Source organism: Anabrus simplex, chromosome 5 (assembly GCF_040414725.1).
Source record: "Anabrus simplex isolate iqAnaSimp1 chromosome 5, ASM4041472v1, whole genome shotgun sequence".
Classification (NCBI taxonomy): Eukaryota; Metazoa; Arthropoda; class Insecta; order Orthoptera; family Tettigoniidae; genus Anabrus; species Anabrus simplex.
The window spans coordinates 273,926,363-273,946,868 of NC_090269.1; the positions used below are offsets into that span (position 1 = coordinate 273,926,363).

General features: G+C 38.5%; 1 protein-coding gene across 1 annotated transcript in view; it reads left to right on the plus strand.

Moving 5' to 3' along the window:
- Positions 1-20,506, plus strand: part of LOC136874829 (pentatricopeptide repeat-containing protein 2, mitochondrial) — a 73,025-nt gene that overhangs the window by 33,216 nt on the left and 19,303 nt on the right. Inside the window, exons 4-6 of the mRNA XM_067148506.2 lie at positions 10,041-10,235; positions 18,223-18,411; positions 18,513-18,623. Coding sequence (XP_067004607.1) covers positions 10,041-10,235; positions 18,223-18,411; positions 18,513-18,623 — 495 coding nt within the window. The remainder of the gene's footprint in view (positions 1-10,040; positions 10,236-18,222; positions 18,412-18,512; positions 18,624-20,506) is intronic.

Below are 20,506 nucleotides of genomic sequence, written 5' to 3' on the forward strand. Positions count from 1 at the left end.
AGCAGGGGAGAGGTGATACTTCCACGTGGCACGTCCCAGGTGGCAGATAGGGGGTCCTAACCGGCTTGCCGGCGGACTCGAGGGAAATAAAATACCTCTCGCAGATGAAACATACAACCCCCTGTGGGTGGGGGATGCAGACCAAGAATATACCCACGGTATGCCCTGCCTGTCGTAAGGGGCGATCAAGGGATGATCAAATTCGAACCATGAGACTACTTGTGATTAGTACCACCACGTGGGGAACACCATGTGTCGCTTTTACTTGCGCGTAGTACCACTATGTTAGGTACCAAATAGGTTTGTGATGAGTAGCAATAGAGTAAGTTGCCTGCTTCTACAGCACCTGTGATTTGTACTCCTATATGAGCAATACCATGGGATTAGCGACACCGTGGTTCTGCCTTGCCTATGCTTAGTACCCACTATGTGAGGAACACCACGGGACAGTGCAGGTCCCTGTGGTTAGTCCACTTATGTGAGGAATGACATAGGTTTGTGTTGCTTGTAAATAGCGCCACAGTGTGTGAAACACCATAGGTCTGTGTTACATGTACGAATTTAATTACCTGTGAGTAGTACCATAATGTGTGGAATACCGAGAGTCTACGCTACTTTTGATTAGGACCGCAACATGACAAATAGCATGGTTCTATTTTCCTAGCGATAAGTACCATTTTGAGGGGCCAATCGCCTGTATTTTGGATCCGTTTTGACTACAAGCATCATCAATTCAGTATTGTGCTTTAGACGCAGTTCGTTGGTCAGTAATACTATTATTTAATGCTAGTTTCTGGGAATTGTGGGTCATTGCAGGTCGGATCCACTGATTGTTTCAACTTCATATCCATCCATTCCTTCTTCGTCCTCACGTTTTTGAATCTGGTCAATGGAGGATTCTGGATTTTTAAATTGTCATAACATTTCGTCTCATGAAGTGTCAATCTTTTCCCCACATTTAGCGCTCTCCAAATGCCCAGGCAATGTTATGTGAAGGAACAATTTCTTACACCACTTCACAGATTTCCTCATAGATAGATATGCATTTGTTACTTGATCTACTAAATCTACACTCCCCATATTCTTATTATAATATTTAACTCCTCCCTCGACCCTACAGGAACATATTCATCTCTTTCCCTTTTGCCACTTGAACTGACAGCTTCTCTAATATTGTTTTCTAAATTGCTATCACCAAAGCTGAAATCAGTATCACTGTCGTTGTCTAGTACATCGTCAACAAAGTGTATCATAATTTCCTCATCAATAACACTAAAACATCGTGAACCACCCGACTGACCCGGACTTGTTGTTGCAAATGTTGTCGTTACCATAGTTATAAGTAGGGCCCGGATTTTTAGGTTCTTAAAAACAACGTTTTATTTTTTTTTAATAGCTCAAAATAGTTTTTTTAGGTTTTTATCTTCCTGAAATAGTTTTTAATGATCATTTCAATCATTACTAAAGTTATACTATTCATTCAAATTTTTTCTACTTTATTGTAACCTTCACGCCTCTCTAGTACAAAACTATACCACTCATTTCAAAATATGGGACAGAATGGCTTAATGAAAGCATTTCAAACACATCAGACCAACTGAAATTAAAAATAACATAAAATATTTATGCGCAAATACAATGAATGGTTCATGTAGGTTAAATTTTTGTCACTTCCAATGCATCAAGAAACATTTTCAGAAGCACAGAACACAGTTTTCACTTGCTGTTACATTGTACAACTAAATACATTTCCAGATTTTTCAGAGTAAAACTTTTCCTGTTATCTCTCAAAATATTCTTATAGCAGAAAAATGTACGCTCCACACAACAAGAAGTCCTTGGAGCAAGCTTCATTGAAGCAATAGCTCTCGGTCCCCATGGTACCTCGCCAGCAATTTCTTCTCTCTGAAGTACCGGTATTGCAGACACACTGTTCATTGCTGAAAATTCAGGGTTCCACTGTAGAATTTTGGTGAGCTTGAGTGAATAGGCTTCACCCACTGGTCCTGGTATTTCCTTCTTCGAAATGGAGTCCACAACTTCTATTGAATCTTTTAATGGCAACGATGCCGACTCAACATGCTCAATAGCTGCAGGAAGATCAGGAAAGTGTGCCCTAATGAAGGCAAGTGAAACAGCGTTCTTGTTCGTGAGAGCTGTTTTAGCCTTCACTATGCAGAGTGCATCGTCGACATCAAAAGAATTTATAACATTTTTAATGTCTTCAAAGTGATCGGCATAGTATAGGGCTGCATTGAGCCATGTCCCCCAACGAGTGATGATGGGTTTGGGAGGAAGAGGAGTTTGAGGCAACATTTCCTTGAATTTGAGAGTGCAGCTAGGAGCTTTAAGAAACACCTTTCTCACAGAATAAACAATACTGTTTACTCATGGAAAATTATTTCTAACCTCTTCAGCCAATCTGTGTAAGCCATGGCCTATGCAAGTTACACGCAGCATGTTAGGGTAGAAACTCTTCAACACTTCACCAGCTTTGGTCATATATGCAGCACTATCACTCAAAAGAAGTAAAAACTTGCCATCCTGTTTTTCTCTTGGCCAAAGAATGCGAAGAGCATCTCGGACGGTGCAAGCTATGGTCAGCGTATTCCATGGCACGTTTGCCGAAACCAGCGCTTCACATAAACAGATATTACCTAGCACGATAGCTGTAGTCACTTAAGTGCGGCCAGTATCCAGTAATCGGGGAATAGAGGGCTCGAACCCCACTGTCGGCAGCCCTGAAGATGGTTTTCCGTGGTTTCCCATTTTCACACCAGGCAAATGCCAGGGCTGTACCTTAATCAAGGCCACGGCCACTTCCTTCCAGTTCCTAGGCCTTTCCTATCCCATCATCGCAGTAAGACATATCTGTGTCGGTGCGACATAAAGCAAATAGCAAAAAGAAAACTTATTTTTCATTATAGTAATGGGGATTTTTTTTTATTGGAGGTATGCTAAATAATTCCTTACCTGCTTTTGGCAGACTTGACAAAATATAATTTTGCCGCCTGTAGTAAAGTCCGGATCGTTACCAATCCACTGGCGAATCAACCAACTTCGAGACGACTTGCCTTTAGGCATTGCTACTTCTGAGATGCGTAAGCTTCTTAGACTGCCTTCAATAATAAATTGATTTATAGAGAAAATTAATTTTAGTCTGTTGCATAATAATGTGTATAGAGCTAAACAGTGAACAGCGCCGTAGCTGGTGGTAGTCGACCATACACAATGAGAGATGCACTGAAGCTGGCAAGTTAGGCGGGCTTGTACCTGCTAGATACAGGTCAGTGAACGCCAGGGGGTTGTCTCTTGATTTGTGCTCTACCCTAGTGGAATAGTATCGTATCACGTTGTTTCGCTCGCACTAGTTATACTTACAAACCACTTCCAGTTCCAAACCATGAAGTCATTTCAAAAAGTCTTGAATAATGTTTATTTTAAAAAAATCATTCAATTTCATTAATATTCGGTACTTCTATTTCAAAATAACGTAATACTGTCTTGAATAGCCCATTTAGTTTTTTTTAGGTTTTAACGTCTTATTTAGTTATTTTTAGGTTTTATAAGCTCCAAGTAATTTACTCCATTGGTAATGAAATGGATAAGTAAACTGCAGTTAACTAGCAAGGAATAAAATAGTTTAAAACCTAAAAATCCGGGCCCTAGTTATAAGTGATAGTGATCCGACCTAAATATTCAAGGCATATTATTTTTATAAACTCATGGGCTATTCATAGGTCTGTATGTTTATTTTTGAAACCTCGTGTGCTGTATAGGTCTGTATCATTATTATAAGATAAACAGATGTGTCAGACAGCATCTGCCTGCATTCATAATTCATAGTGAGAGCTAGACAACATATCTAATTGTGATGAGGAAATTATGTTGTTGACATTAAACTCAATATGGGTTTCTTTCATAAGGCAAGCAGAAATGTCTGGCAGTTCTAACACAAATTTGTATTTACAGTTGGCATCTTCTTGCAACTTATCTAAAAAAGAAAAAGGAACTGCTGATATAAAACTGTAAATGTTGTAACCGTCCAGGCTTCTCCAGCCCTACTAATTTAATATAATATCATTTTACGCGATATCATTTGATATCAAGTTTATCCACCTTGAGCAATTATTCGTAATAACATATTTATTCTACGTCAAGCATTTGTAAATAAGGTTTTTGCAATCATATTGTATATATTATAATGTCATTTATTATTTATTATTATATTATGATAGAGGAATTTATTATGTATTGGATTTGGTTAATATGTTGAAATATAGTTGTCATTTCATCTCATATTTGTGTATACGGAAAGGTTATTCTTGAGTGTGGAAATTTGCATGACTCACTGGGTTTAACTCATGAGCCAGGGCTAGTAAACAGCGACCCGCGCGCGAGGCTTGCAAGCTGGTCAGCTACATCATCGCCACGCCTACTGGACTTGTCAAGAAAGAAGAGAAGGGGAGTTGATAATTCGATCTTCGAATCAGATACTTCGTTGTATATGAGTTTTGAGATTGAACTCTTACCAAGAGTGGGGGTGAGCCCAGATATATAGAGATTCTCACCACGAGAACTGAGAATCTAACTACTACTTCGCTGTCATCTGATCTACTATAAGAACATCTACTGTGAACGACGTTATTTATTTTTGAAACAATGTGTGGTCGCTCCACGACATAGTTATTTTTGTACAATGTGTTATCGTTTCGATACAGTACTTAGCTGCGGTTAAGTTATTGGATCTGCGTGAGACGAAACAAGCTTACGGCTTGTGTTATATTCAGTAAATCTTCTGGGCAAAGAACTATGTTTAGTTCAAGTCCACGGAATTTGGTACAAGTCTGTACTGTATAAGTAGTATAGCTCAGTTGGATTGAGATTTCTACTAATATGGAAAAATTCATATCTCTGAATTTTCTCCTCATACGATCAACGCTGATCAGCTTTTACAAGTATAGGGCCAATGTCTAATTTAAAGACTAGGCAATTAGGGAGTGCTAGTCCAGATAGCCCGTACCATATCAGAGAAGGAAGGAAGGATGTCCATGGAGCAAATTCTACATCGAGAAGAAGAGAACGAGTAACCACGGAAACCAGATGACTTCAACGGAAGCTGCAATTGGTGAGCTTCAATTAGATAAAGCAAGCAATTAGTAAATTCAGTAAAGTAAATTCTAAATTCCTCCATGCTTTAAGGAACTTTTCCGATTCATCTCATTTTTTTTTTGTATAATAAATTCATTTGTATTTAATATTGCGTTAATTTTCTTTCTTAAGCGATACTTAATGGTTAATTGTTTAAAATCCTACCCCTGTGATTTAAGTATAAGTCTCTATGCTAGTAAATATAAATTTTGGTTTACAGTTTTGTTTAAAACTGCAACCCTGGCGCCCAAACATCACATAGAGAAATAGGAAACCATGGAATGTTAATTGTTTCTATTTGCGTGGCAATTTGCGGGCAAGCCACATGTAGTTTATTTGGTATTCATGTGTCCCAAGGTAATAACTTTCATCTCCCCAAGTGTCTTGATGGGGAGACCAAACAGTTACAATGTAATACCTCAAATATTGATGTAATAAGTCTTTAACTTTATAAGTATGTATGTTGTGTGTATGTTGGGTATTCAGCCCGAAGGCTGGTTTGATCCTCTTCAGCTCTGCCAACAGCTGTCATAAATAGCCTAGGCGTTACTGAAGAGGCGTACTAGGGAAATGAGGAGTGTAGTTTCCCGTTGCTTTCCTCACCGAGCCAGCCGTTGCTATTACATATCAGTCTGCCAAGCCCACTGAAATGCATGCACCAGCCGACGCTATGAGCGATATTTTCACACCATTCATAGCAGGGACTGGCTGCATAAGGAATGGTATTACTAGCATCACTCATACCTCAGTCACTTTCATATTGTCAAAGCCAAGGATGAGACTGAGACAGGTCAATGAAAGTAACAAATTTGATATAGCCCATACCAGAAGACATAGTGCACTGTAAACACTACATCTCGCCAGCAAAGGTATAACTTTATAAGTATATAGAGGAAAGATTCACAATTACTTTAGTTTTTAATTTCATAAAAATGACCAAAGATATGAAATGTTTTCCAATGAAATGTGCAGAGTAAAATCACAAGGTCTGTTGCGCAATGTGCTAGTGCCAGTGGGAGATTCAAGTGAGCAACAGTGAATGGGTTAATATACAAATATTTATGTTTAACCCTTTTGATGCCAGGCTGTAATGTAGTGGTTGTGCTAAGAATGCCAAGACAGTTTTAATGAAAATGCACACACTAAGGAAAAGCATTCTCCTACTTACATTTTGGGGGGTAAATCCCTGTTCTTTCATGGTAGCTGCGCAAAAGTGAACTTGATAGATTGCTTCGTTTATAATAAGTTCCTTTGTGGCTGGTGCAATTTATGTGTGCAATGGTCTCCCTACAGAGCGCATGCATGTAATGTCTCTGGTCACAAAATTTATCACAACAGTGGATTTTTTTTACAACAGTGTTGTTGCGTAGATGATGTTGAACCAAAACAATCGCAGCTTTAAACGAGAGATGGTATTATTTATAATGGCGGCATAATACCGAAACAATGTTAATCAGAGCAACATTAATCAAGGACTTACTGTATAGGAAGCAAGGAGTTGGATCAAATGCAATGTAGATGACTGGAGGGGAAATAGGTAAGATCTGAGGCAAGATACTGTTGCTTCATTCAAACTTTGGAAAATTAAGTGTTTAAGATATGCCTACCGCCTGTTAATTTCTTGATGGATGCAGTATTTTTGTATCTATCTCTTGGCACAGGCCAGAGCAAAGTGTAGCTTCCACCGAAGTTCCAGTCTCATCCATGGCTGTAACAATATGGAAGCTGCTGGGGTGTGGGTGGTGCTGAATAATGACATTTGGAGCACAACTAGTACCTGAGTGTTATGAAAGGTGATGCTCATAGGATCAGTCGTGCTGCAGTAGCACCTTCTGGTCCAATGAAGCAAGCAATGGCAAACTACCTCACTCCTCATCTTGCCTAGTATGCCTCATTTGGGCTCTGCCAATGGTTTTTGCAGTTTCCTTTTTTTTTTTTTCCCTAAGTTGCTTTACATCGCACCGACATAGATAGGTCTTATGGCGACGATGGAACAGGAAAGAGCTAGAAATGGGAAGGAAGTGGCCGTGGTCTTATTTAAGGTACAGCCCCAGCATTTGCCTGGTGTGAAAATGATAAACCGCAGAAAACCATCTTCAGGGCTGCCGACAGTGGGGCTCAAACCCACTATCTTCCAAATACTGGATACTGGCTGCACTTAAGCAACAGCAGCTATCAAGCTCAGTGCAGTTCCCCTATAACTGTTTAGCCTTTGGTGGTGCTATTTGAGGATCCAGCCAGCCTCTGGGCTGATGACCTAACAGACAGACAAGGTATGCCTATTTATGATTGTATTGAAATGGCATATGGCTTTTAGTGCCGGTAGTGTACGAGGACAATTTCGGCTCACCAGATGCAGGTCTTTTGATTTGACTCCCGTAGGCGACCTGCGCGTCGTGATGAGGATGAAATGATGATGAAGACGACACATACACCCAGCCCCCGTACCAGAGAAATTAACCAATTAAGGTTAAAATTCCAGGCCCTGCCGGGAATCAAACTCAGGATCCCTGTGACCAAAGGCCAGCACGCTAACCATTTATCTATGGAGCCGGACATGATTGTATTGAATGTACTTCTTTTATTTGTATGTGCAGTATTACAGGAAATTCTATCCTCCACCGATGATCTGGCCTTTCTTGCATTCCGAACATACCCTCAGTCCTGGAGGTGACAGATTAACCCTTTGCCATTCCCCATTTAAAGGCAGATGTCCAGCCGTAATTACTGTGTTTTCCGATAGAGTCCTTTAAATCCCAATAGGCACAGCAGCATAAATACCACTCTTTAAAAGAAGATAACTAGAAGTCAAACGATAAAGATATAAATGTAATTTCTTGTGCATTTTGTTCTTATATGATTAGTGCAAACCTGCGTACAATATCCATTTTTACAGATAAACCGATAGTTTTCCTGCTCTTCTTTGTGTTCTCAGCTGTAGACTTAGGGGGAGGACGTTTGTAGTCATATTGCCGTAACATAAATCAAGACAACAATGTACATGGTAGCTGCGCAAAAGTGAACTTGATAGATTGCTTTGTTTATACTAAGTTCCTTCATGACTGGTGCATTTTATGTGTGCAATGGTCTCCCTACGTTTATCTTTCCAGACTGTTGCTGTTACACCCTCATTTTGCATTTTTCTACATTTCCCCACTTGAGTTTGAACTGTGCAGGTTTCCTAAACCCTTTCTATTTACCTTTGTTGTCGCACAACTATACGTGTTATGGATTAGCAATAATTTCATCAGTTTTGCAGAATTGAAAACGATATCAAAGTAAACCTGATGCCAATTTCCCTGGTATGACTCTGTCAGGTGTAAAACCACCTGCTCTCCTAATAATAAATTCTGGTCCTGTGTTTCTTTCTTCCCCTTGTAAATCTCTTCAGAAGGTAGCCATTTCCACTGTCAGCAATACCCCATGTTTTTTGGTGGGTTTTCCTGGGAGGTACTATTTCAAGATAATTCTTCCCTTGAAACCTTCAAAGCTTCATCTACTGCGAGTTCCCAACCAGGTGTGTACAAAATTCTGAACTTTTTCAGCAAGAGCTGGTCGTGCTTTGTACAGAATATCGTAATGTTCATCTTGTGGTGTTGGCCTGTTTACATGGCTACTGAGATGTAAATATTGCTCAAGTTTCCTAAACCATTTCAGTGTCATTGCTTGCCTTACTAACGGGCACATGCAAAAGTCTCTTAGGAAGTAATCATCTGTTTCAGATAAAACAACCAATTGCTACATACGCCCTTATTTCATCAACGTTAGTGTCAGTATCAACAGTGCTAGTTTTTCTTTGTAAATATTCAGCATGAATATTCGTCTGCTCTGCTACTAGCTCATAAAATTCTGATGCCACAAATGATTCAAAAAAATCTTTTTCTGAACTCCCGGAAGCTGAATCTTGATTTGGACCGGCATTATTTTCCCATATTTTCAGTTCATCAAAATGAATATTGTGACTCCAGATAACACTAGTAACATTTCTTTGCAGCCCTATCCCTTGATCTTCACACAATATTTGTTCACACTCATATTTCTTGGAATCATTATCACTACTACATTCATCAGAATACAATTCTGAACTGCAGCTAGAAAGCTCACTATCTCCAATAACTTCTAACATATCTTCAATTTTGCATTCTTTCGTACTCATCGACACAACTCTGTGATTAGATGACATGGTGTGAACTTGAACAAGAATAATCTCTAACTGAAAGACAATGTTTAGAAAGTAGGTCTGCTTGGGAAATAGGGAAATACACACAGCAAATGCTGTCAACAAGGTCCTGACAGTTTGCTGAGTCAAGGGAATACAGTGTGGTTTCACAAGACCCTTCAATATTTTTCTCAACACACTTCTAATGAATGCGAGTGTGACAAGCGCTTTGGAGTGTTTAGCATGGCATGCAAGCTATAATACTTGAACACACTGGAGGGTTAAGGATGGCAAAGAGTTAACAAGGTTCTACTGTACAAATACACACATCTCTAATATCATGGCCTCACAATTTATCAGACTGACTTTACATGTACAAGTAAACACTGTATTGAATATTTCATGATGTTACATCATCTAAGGACAATATGAGAACCAGCAACTAGCAAGTCCCATTTCTAGCTGCTATTAATTTACACACATTACTGAAGACACCTCAGTAGTTAATATCACAGTAATTGCATAATTACATGTGAATGGTGGTGATAGCACTGATGTCATCTCCTGTCATTGAAATAAAGCAACCTTTACTGTACCTTTAACAATTAAGTACCTCTTTCTGTCTCTCACTTTAAAATTATTAAGGGCATAAATGCTTGTAAACTCAATTTATTGTCATCTATTGAGCCTTTTGTTTTAGCATTTGTTTTTTCTATTCCTTTCTTTCCAGGCTTTCATGGACTCTGACTTGGAAGGCTTTTTTGATCAGCTGATAACTTACCAAATACTTATGGACCTGTTATATAAAAATGGAATGTATGATAATATTCTTGAAGTCTTTCAAATCATTAAAAAAAGGCAAATAGAAAATGCAAAATACCCCAAAAATGTTGTGGTTCTGACACTAGCAGCATGCTATAAATTGGTGAGTAATTCTTTGCAATAAGATCATGTTTTCATTTCATCATTTTTATTTCTTCATCTCAAAGAGTATGAACAATAATTGAAAGGCCATTGGTTTGATTTTTTGTAGGTATGAGTGCCAAGTAAATGGACTATGGATCAGAAGTTGAATGGTTCAAATTTGGGCCGTGGAACAATTTGCTGGTATTGTAATGTGGCTGATGTATTTAAATATGTTGTTTTGAGATATGATGACCTCTTCTTTTCCTTTGTACCTAGGTTTTTCTATCCACAGACAGTTATCTGCTAAAAGAAAAATGACCTTGTAAATCAATGACCAGTGAACTGTACAGAAAGTTTTAATTTTTTATCATTACAAAGATTAATTTTATTAGGTACTTCACTGGATTTTATGTAAAAAATATTAGTGAACTTTTGGGCTGCTAAATAATCACTTTGTTAGATACATTGTTTATTTAAATATTAATGTGATAGGAGGTAGGGGTGTCAGGTATATTGTGTTATTCTTTATACCAGTAAGGTATGAGTGAGAATCATGGTCACCCTTGAGCCATGTATCCTTAATTGGAGGATAGTAGGTCTCGCTGTTCAATGGGACGGTTTCAAATACCCTCCAATACAACCTGTGTACCTGCAAGTGGCTCAACTCTTGGTGTTGCTTCTCTCCAGAGCTCATAAATATCGAGGGCTCCAACTCAGGCTTCAATGGTTTAACTCTGTGGAGAAGGACTTTGATACAGCAAGCGAAGCAAAAGAGGCAAGAGGAGCAGTCAAAATTCCTACTTGCAATGAGTATCTGGGTGTAGAATAATGATGATTATTGTATAGGAAGAAGGTGAAACCTGGTGTTGGCTCATAGCCTAACAAAAGCAGAGAGAAATCATATGACATCAGATATGAGTAAAAAATCATTATACAAGGGTACTCACAGAACAACAAACTGCACTGGCATTGTTGTTATACAGGATTAGGAAAATTCAGTGCAATTATTTTTGAGTCCAATGATATGACATTCCCCTGAAATATGATCAAGGATGCCCCCTGAGCAGTGCTCAACAAGAAACCTGCCGAAGTTCCTCTAAAACACTCTCTCATCATCGTCAGACATTTCAATGGATTCATCAGATGGAGGAAGGAAAGTCATTAACGTAAGATATGAAGAGAAAAACAACAACAGTCAGCAAATCCTCAACTACATAAAAACCCACAACCAGTTCATCAACATCTGGTTCAAAAAGTATGGTCCACTTCAGCAGCACAAAGTCAACAGAAATCGACTATATCCTTGTCAGGATACATCATCATCATCATCATCATCATCATCATCATCATCATCATCATCATCATCATTTCCTCTTTCCCATCTGACACCAGGTGAGGGCAAATATGGTTCCTCTCCACTTCGTCCTGTCTCTCCACCATTCCTCATCCAACGCTGTGTTCCAGACCAGGTTCTGTTGTCCTATGCTGTTCCTCACAGAGTCCATCCATCGTAATCTTGGTTTTCTTTCATCTGCTTGACATGTGCAAACCACCTCAGTCTGTTCTGCTGGGCAGAGTGGCTCAGACGGTTGAGGTGCTGGCCTTCTGAACCCTACTTGTCAGGTTCGATCCTGGCTCAGTCCAGTGGAATTTGAAGTGCTCAAATTCGTTAGCCTTGTGTCGGTAGATTTAGGGCACATAAAAGAACTCCTGCAGGACATAGTTCTGGCACCTCAGCATCTCTGAAAACCGTCAAAAAGTAGTTAGTGGGATGTAGAAACAATAACATTATCTGTTCTGTTCCAGTTTTTCATTTAGTTTTTGCACATTTATCTCTTTTTGTGTGTCTTTATTTCTCATTGTATCCCTTCCTTGTCTCCTTCCTACTCCTCAGGAATTTCATTTCAGCTGCCTGTACTCAGCTCTCTTTTTTCTTAGTCATTGTCCAGATTTCTGCTGTATATGCCATTATAGGTATGTACCGTATAATCCCAAATAGCACCTACTACCAAATAAGACCCGCACACCTGAATTTCTAATGACAGTACCTATATTCAGAAAAAAATAAATCATATGTTTACTTACCAACTTTTTTAATTTAGGAAAAAATGTCATAAAGTTGCTAATTTAAAATATTTTGCAAGTAATAAAAACACTAAAAACATCATAATGAGAAATAAAACTAGTTCATTGAACAAATTGGTCTCAATTCAACGTCGTCAGAACTACCACCATCGGAACTTTGATCACCGTCACCTTTCCATACGTAGTCATCCTCACTACCATTTATAGAATTTGAAATTCCACATATCTTGAAACTTTTCCTCACTAAGTCTTTGGAGATGCAATCCCATGAAGTCTTTATCCATTTGCATAAGAGTTCCACTTCGGATTGTTTCACTCGTCCAGTTGGTGTCAATGCGTGATCGTTGGCAAGCGCCATCTACTCGGTGTAGAGCTGTTTCAGTGCAGCTTTGAAAGGCCAGTTCACACAAACATCCAATGGCTGTAGCATAGAAGTCAGCCCTCCTGTAATAATTGCCAGATCAGTTTTTCCTTTACGGATCAATTCCTTTATGGCGTCTGTAATATGCCTACAGTAATTGCCGAGCACAAGCAAGCTCTTCTTCTGCAATAAGGCTCCTGGGCGACGTTGCCAAACATAGTTCACCCAGTCCTCAATTAGTTCACTGTCCATCTAGCCGAATTCCTGGGTTTGAACAAAATTAACAGATGACAAATTTCCTTTCGAAAGTGCTTTTCTTTTCAGAACCACATTCAGAGGAGGTTTGGTTCCGTCAGCTAACATGCACCATATTACCATGCAGAGTTGCTTTTCGATACCACCTGTCCTGATGGTAACGCTTTTAAAGCCCTCAGTGCGAACCGTATTACCTAGTGGTGTTTCGAAATAAACGGGCATCTGATCAGCATTCCCAGTTTGAGAAAGCAATTAGGAATTTTGCTTCTGGAAACGAATAACACGGTGATGAAAGACTGTGAACTATTCTTCGTAGGCAACAGGGAGATGTACGTCTTCACATACACAATCCGTTTCTTTCATAAAAGTTCCTTATCCACCTGCAGCTTGCAGTAAAACCCTCCTTTTCAAGTTCCTTTGCGATCTCTGATGATTTTAATTGATACATTTCAGTCAATACACCATAACCTAGTTTACTTCTTTCAGTCACGTATTTATAAAGCCGTTCTTCAATTTCAGGAAACTGTGCACTCTGCTTTCGGAAAGCTCTACGACCACTGTTGCTTTTTAATAATATTTCCTTCTTCCTCCAAATGCAAATACATGATTCAATAAAATATTTTCTGCCAGCGGCACGATTTTTTTACAATAGTTTCAGTTTCTGTTACAACTTTCTCACTCACAGAAAAAGATTGTAAACATTTTTTTTAAATTCATCACTTGTTACAACTGATGCTTCTTCACTCAGAACATAAATTATTAATCAATCGCCACACTGTGATTGTTACATGACATGAAACCGCTGTTGCCGCATTGGTGTGTCTTCGGAACAATGTATTATGAGACCACGATACGATAGGCTTAAATATGGTGTGCATCCCAATTTAAAGAACTATATTTCCTGACAGCTACTGTGAAACATGGAGGTGGTTTCCTGATGGTATGGGGTTGCATGAGTGCAAAGGGTGTAGATGAATTAGCCTTTATTGAAGGGACTATGGATCACAAAGCATACATTAACATCCTCAAGACACATCTTCCATCAAGTATACAAAAAATGGGACTCTCAGCAAAGTACATGTTTACGCAAAATAACAACCCCAAACACACAGCCCTGAACACGAAGTTATGGCTGTTATACAGTATAATACCCAGCATTGGATGGAAACTCCACCACAATCTCTCAATATCAAACAAAGCTGACCTGAAAGAAGCCTTAACCACCAAATGGATAACATACCAAAGGAAACCACAGAAACCTTGGTACAATCGATTCCAAATAGGTTAGCTGAGATAAAGAGGAAAGGAGGACCTACCAAGTAGTGAAAAGTTCACGAAGGATCAAGAAACTGCATCATGTTAATATGGACATAGAAGAAATGTTTTTCTTAAAATGTACATATTACACAAGATCAAGGATTCTAATATATGCCAATTTTTATCATCATTCCCTTCGATTCCTCGTCCTCACATGTAGCCTGTCTCGACAGACCAATACTTTTTTGAGCCACTGTACGTCATTGCAAGTGAAAATTAAAAATTGTTGATATGTTTTAAGGATGTGTGAAGGTATACCATTGTAAATTCCCTATATTTTCCTCGAGTACTGTATTTTCTCATCTATAACATCCCACCCCCCTTTTTCCCTAATGTTTCGACTTCAAAAATAGGGGTGGGCTATGGTCATAGGTTAAAATTTCACATTGTATAGGTTAGGTTGGCATGGTTTAAAAGCAGAAAAAGGAACATCATAGATGCACAGTGCCGTGTAGAGTTCAAGTCTTGTAACAAAACAGTGAAATTTGATCACTTTGTCAGTATAATCACTGGAAGCCTCTGGTAAAGTGATGTCTTTTTCTGCGCACTTGGTCCATTTCAGTGCTTGAAACATTCTGATCAACCTCTTCTTGCTTTAAAATCCTTCCCTGCAATCCCAGGATTTTATGCAATTTCACACACTTCAAAGTGCATCATTTCATGATTTACAGCATTGCCACTGTCTCTTGCTTCTCTAGTCCACTCCAGAACTTTTATGTCCACAGTTTTGTATTTTCCTTTGTTCACACCATGGAGAGAATTAGATAGGTTTTGCTCCTTCCAGTAATTTTTCTCTCCAGTTACGTCAGTAATCAATCACAGCCGCTAAACTTCGTATTTGCAACTCGCCGCTCTCACTCCACATTCGTCTTTTGAAGGATGCCATAAAATTTTTCTCTTGCTCATTTTCACTTATACTTTTATACTAGACGCTTCCTAATTAGATTCACACTGCCAAGGCTAGTACACAGGTATTGCAGAAGCATAGGTTTTTTTTACCATTAAATGAAATGCTGCACTTGCTGCCTTGTCAGTTGAAAGATATTTTGCAATTAATTTGTCTAAATTCCTCTTTTTCTATTATTTTTTCCCCAATAATAGATGAAATTTAAATGGTGTGTTATAGGCGAGTAAATACGCTAATAACAGATGTTGTCCGCATAGAATACAATGGTGGAGTTTACAAGTTCTGGCATTTCATTAACATATAGGAGATTGAGAAAACATCCCAAAGTAATACCTAGTGGAATACCACTGTTTGTGATTTCAAAAGAAAATCTTTCTTTACCTCAATCTATTTCATAATGTACTTCAGTGCACTGCTTACGCTGTTGTAAGTAAGAAGTTAACAGATGTAAAGCGACACCACAGACGCCAAAGTGTTCTAGTTTCTATAGCAATAGGTCATGAATGCACTGTCAAAGACTTTAGATAAGTCTAAAAACACTGAAGTAACAAAATTATTATGATCAAGATTATTTACAACTTTATGAGTAAAAGCTGCTAGAGCAGTAACAGTTCAGTCATTTTGAAGAGATTCCATCCCACCCATTTGAAGGAGAATTTCCTAGGCTTCCAATGGTTGATTCTAATTCTTGGGTAGTTACAGGGAAATGAACTGATTCACCTAACCTACGTAGTTTGTTAATCTCATGAGGACAGTTTCCTATATTATTTCATTAGTGTCATTGCCGTCCGACTCGTTGGCTGAACGGTCAGCGTACTGGCCTTCGGTTCAGAGGGTCCCGGGTTCGATTCCCGGCCGAGTCGGGGATTTTAACCTTAATTGGTTAATTCCAATGGCACGGGGGCTGGGTGTATGAGTTGTCTTCATCATCATTTCATCCACATCACGACGCACAGGTCGCCTACGGGAGTCAAATAGAAAGACCTGCACCTGGCGAGCCGAACCCTTCCTGGGATATCCCGGCACTAAAAGCCATACGACTCACAGTGTCATTGCCAAAGAATTTATTGAAAATAATGCATACTTCTTGTGAGTGGCTAATAGAATCATTCATTTTTAAAGATATATTTGTGGGAAGATGAACTTCACAACATATCTCCCACCGAGCTCGATAGCTGCAGTCGCTTAAGTGCGGCCAGTATCCAGTATTCGGGAGATAGTAGGTTCGAACCCCACTGTCGGCAGCCCTGAAAATGGTTTTCCGTGGTTTCCCATTTTCACACCAGGCAAATGCTGGGGCTGTACCTTAATTAAGGCCACGGCCGCTTCCTTCCCACTCCTAGCCCTTTCCTGTCCCATCGTCGCCGTAAGACCTATCTGTGTCGGTGCGACGTAAAACAACTAGCAAAAAAAAAAAAAAGTATCTCCCTTTCTTATCTCATTTACAATTTTACGTGTCGATTTAATCACATTATTGTATTTTGTTAGATTTCTACTAACATTCTCAGCCTTTAATTTAGTAAGAGAGCTCTGAGGAATTTGTACTCATTGTGATGGTATTCTGAATTGGATGACTTGAAAATCTCACATACTGCTTTCATCTTCTCTAGAATGTAGTTCAGTTCTGATGATACTAATCTATCTGCCTGTGTTCTTTTATTCTCAACTTTTGTTTTCACATTATAGGTCTTGTTGTGGATTCTGAAAATCTCATAAAATACATCCCACATACTGTTAACGTTTTTGACTATGAAAATTGTTGGATTCCATTTTTTTGTTTGAAGGCCCTCTTTTATGTAATTAATGCTGAGGACCCTTTTATACTGATGTGTGGGTTTATTTCTATTCTTATGCTGGACTGAAATTTTATATGATACATCTATTGTCTGACCACTACAACAGGCCTGGTAAGAATTTGAATCTATATTTGTGATAAATTCCTCTTTTTGAGGTTGGTGTAATTCTTTTTAAACGCTGCAAAATATCTCTAGTGTTATATATTTGGAGTACCAAAAACCAGACCCCATGGTGCAACAGCCCCAAACGACCTTGGCCTACCAAGCAACCACTGCTCAGCTTGACGGCCTGCAGATTATGAGGTATTGTATGGTCGGCACGATGAATCCTCTCAGCCATTATTCTTGGCTTTCTACACTGGGGTATTGGCAGTACATCGCACAGTTTTTTATAAGAGAGTTTTAATTAAACAGTCTATATTTAGATTTCCTATCAGTGCAACTACATCCCCTATTAACTCATCCAAATTTTCAAGAAAATTGTTTACATTACCTCCTGGGCACCTGTAAGGTACTTACCAATTATGGTGAATTTTTCAGTTCCAATTTGTACATTTACAGCAATAAATTCTTTTTCCATTTCTATACTAGTCTGTTTTATGTTTGTTGCCTTCTTACAAACAAAAGACTTGTCATCAATATACAGCAACACCACCACTCTACAGTAACTATGAACTGGAAAAGGTCCTAAGGAAAGCAGCTCAATTTGTTCTGGATGATTACTGGCAAAAGAGTAGTGTCACAAAAATGTTGCAAACTCTGGGCTGGAAAGACTTGGTAGTATGGGAAAGAGCTGCTTGACTAAGCAGTATGTTCCTAGCTGTCGGTGGAGATATTGCTTGGAAGGACATTAGACAGATAAGGTTGAGTGGAACTTTTAAAGGTAGAAAATATTATATATGAAATTAACATCGGAATTCACTCCACATTCATCTGTATTCATATATAGCAAGAGGAATTAGGGATTGATATACTTTACCAAGTGACATGTTCAATAAATTTCCAAATTCTTTGAAATCATTTAAGAAAATATGTAAACAATAATTGATAGGGAACCTGCACCTGAGCGACAGCCCTAACTGCAGATTAGTGTTGATTGATTGATGATTGATTGATTGATTGATTGGATTGATTGATTGAAATTTGATTACCTTACACATTATTGTGTACTGTATAGGCCTACTCATTGCACATGCAGATAATCGTTTTTACATTTCAACACCCTGTACTGTTGTTAATGTGCTTGTTTGTTATCCTTAATTAGTATTGACTGTTATGATTTCAGAATACACCTGAAAGTTTGAAGTTTGCACTTGATCTTTGGAAGGAGCTTCAGGCTGTAGGCCACGTTCCCATGAGAAGAGCTGCCACTTTTGCAGCTGCATTGGCTCTCAACCACAATTCTCCTCATATTACTCTAGAAATCATCTCGGGGATTAAACAGCAAAGTTACTTCACTGTTCGGAATATCAAGGTAATTTTTTTTATTTATCGTTTTGTTTTGTTTTTAGTCTTACAGATTTGGGCTTCATATCTTCATGCTAAAATTAACTATTACTATGGCCTTTCTTTCAGGCTGCAGCATTAGCTGATATTGGAAGACCTGAAGATAGCTTTCCAATCTTACGTACTGTGTTACAAGTAGATAATCCAGCTGAACAGAAACAAACTATTGCAAGAGAAGTTGTAAGTTTTGATGTATTCACCGTTTTGATGTATTCACCTTATCAATGGATAGAACAAAAAAGGAAATTTTAGCTTGTATATTTTAATTTGAACTAGTATCAAATAATTAGGAATGGGACGGAAAGACCAGAAGAAAATAATGTTTTTTTATTTCATTGTTTTACTAACTACTTTTACATTTTTTGGAGGTGCCAATGTGCCAAAATTTTGTTCCAAAGAAGTTCTTTACTTGCCAGTAAATCCACCACATGAGACTGGTGTATTTGAGCTCCTGTAAATACCACCAGACTGAGCTGGGATCAAACTTGCCAACGTGGGCTCAGAAATTCAGCACACTATCCTTGAGTCACCCTGCCTGGCACTAGGAGAAGCTACCCTTGTGCCATTGATATCCAGTTCTAAGGATGAAACTAGTACTTCCAGTGTAAAAATGAATTTATCTTATCTGCTAGCTAGCAGATTGATCTCTTTTTCTTTATGCAGTAGGAATAACAAGTGCAAATTGGAGGTTGCTTCTTGTAAGTTTAGAGTATACTGAAGGAACTAGAGTAGACATTACATCTAGGAAAGAAGCCTTAAAACCTCCTCCATTTTTTATGATGAAATTATAGTGCTCAGTAGTCTTTGTCTTATGGTAATCTCCGAATGCATAAAGCACATAATTTTCACGACCGCATTGTAATCAAAACCAACTTTCAACCTATTAGGTCGTGTTACGCACATTTAGTACGTGTGGAAGAGATGTTAAGTACAGAACAAAAATGGCCAACCAAACACCTGTGGGTTGTATGACAAATCTGAAGTCACAAAATTGCCATAGTTACTTTTATAAATCAAGCAGCAGGGCTTGGTTTGTTAGTATCATCTTTAAACGCATTAAAGTTAACTATCCTTGGAGAGTTTCTTGTGTTCCTTTTCATTGTTTTCTTTGTTAGCTTTAAAGAAATACTGTAGTGATGTATGTTGATAATTTGAAGTACAGTACGTCATTCCTTCGTTTCTTTGCATGACATTTTGTTTTTCCATTACTTTTTTCATACTGAAAGACTGGTTCTAACAGTCTCTTTGAGTTTGGAAACAACATTTAATTTTCATCAATTATACTCTTAAGCAGCCTCCGTTGCTCAAGCGGCAGCACGCCGGCCTCTCTCTGCTGGGTTCCATGGTTCAAATCCCGGTCACTTGATGTGAGATTTGTGCTGGACAGTGCGGAGGTGAGACAGGTTTTTCTCTGGGTACTCTGGTTTTAATTTATTCCTTTCTTTGTCTGTTAATATACATTATGCATTTTTTAGTGTAGGATCTCTTTTGATTATAGAAAATGAGCTGTCTGTGAAGAATCGTTTAGTTTTTCTATGTAATCTGACTTGTTCATAACAGTAGAGTTCCCTTTATTGGCTTTTGTTATGATAAGATCATTTTCAGTGATTTTCTTCTTACAATCTAATATTTGTTTTTGTGTTGCGAGTTTAGTTCAGCATATATTATTACTATTGGTATGATCATGGCAATGTACAAGGAATGTTGTAGTTGCGTGCAAACACAAGTTGTTTCAAAATAACTAGTGGGCTGAGGCAGGGAAGTGTTCTATTACCAATCCTGTTTACCATAGTAATGGTTGACATCATGAGAACAGCAAAAGCAGAATATGGAGGAAGAGAAATGAACATGCTAGCAACCCATCGGAAGGACATTTGATTGGTTTCAAGTCTTGCAAAAAGTAAAATGCAAGACCGTAACGGGTCACATGGCCCAATACTTGGAAGGAAGATGATGATGATGATGATGATGATTTTGATTTGGGAAGAAGACGACAGGAAGGTTCAAGAACAGTTGGATGTGGTGAATGGGAAAATAGAAGAATGTGGGTTGAAAATAAGTGT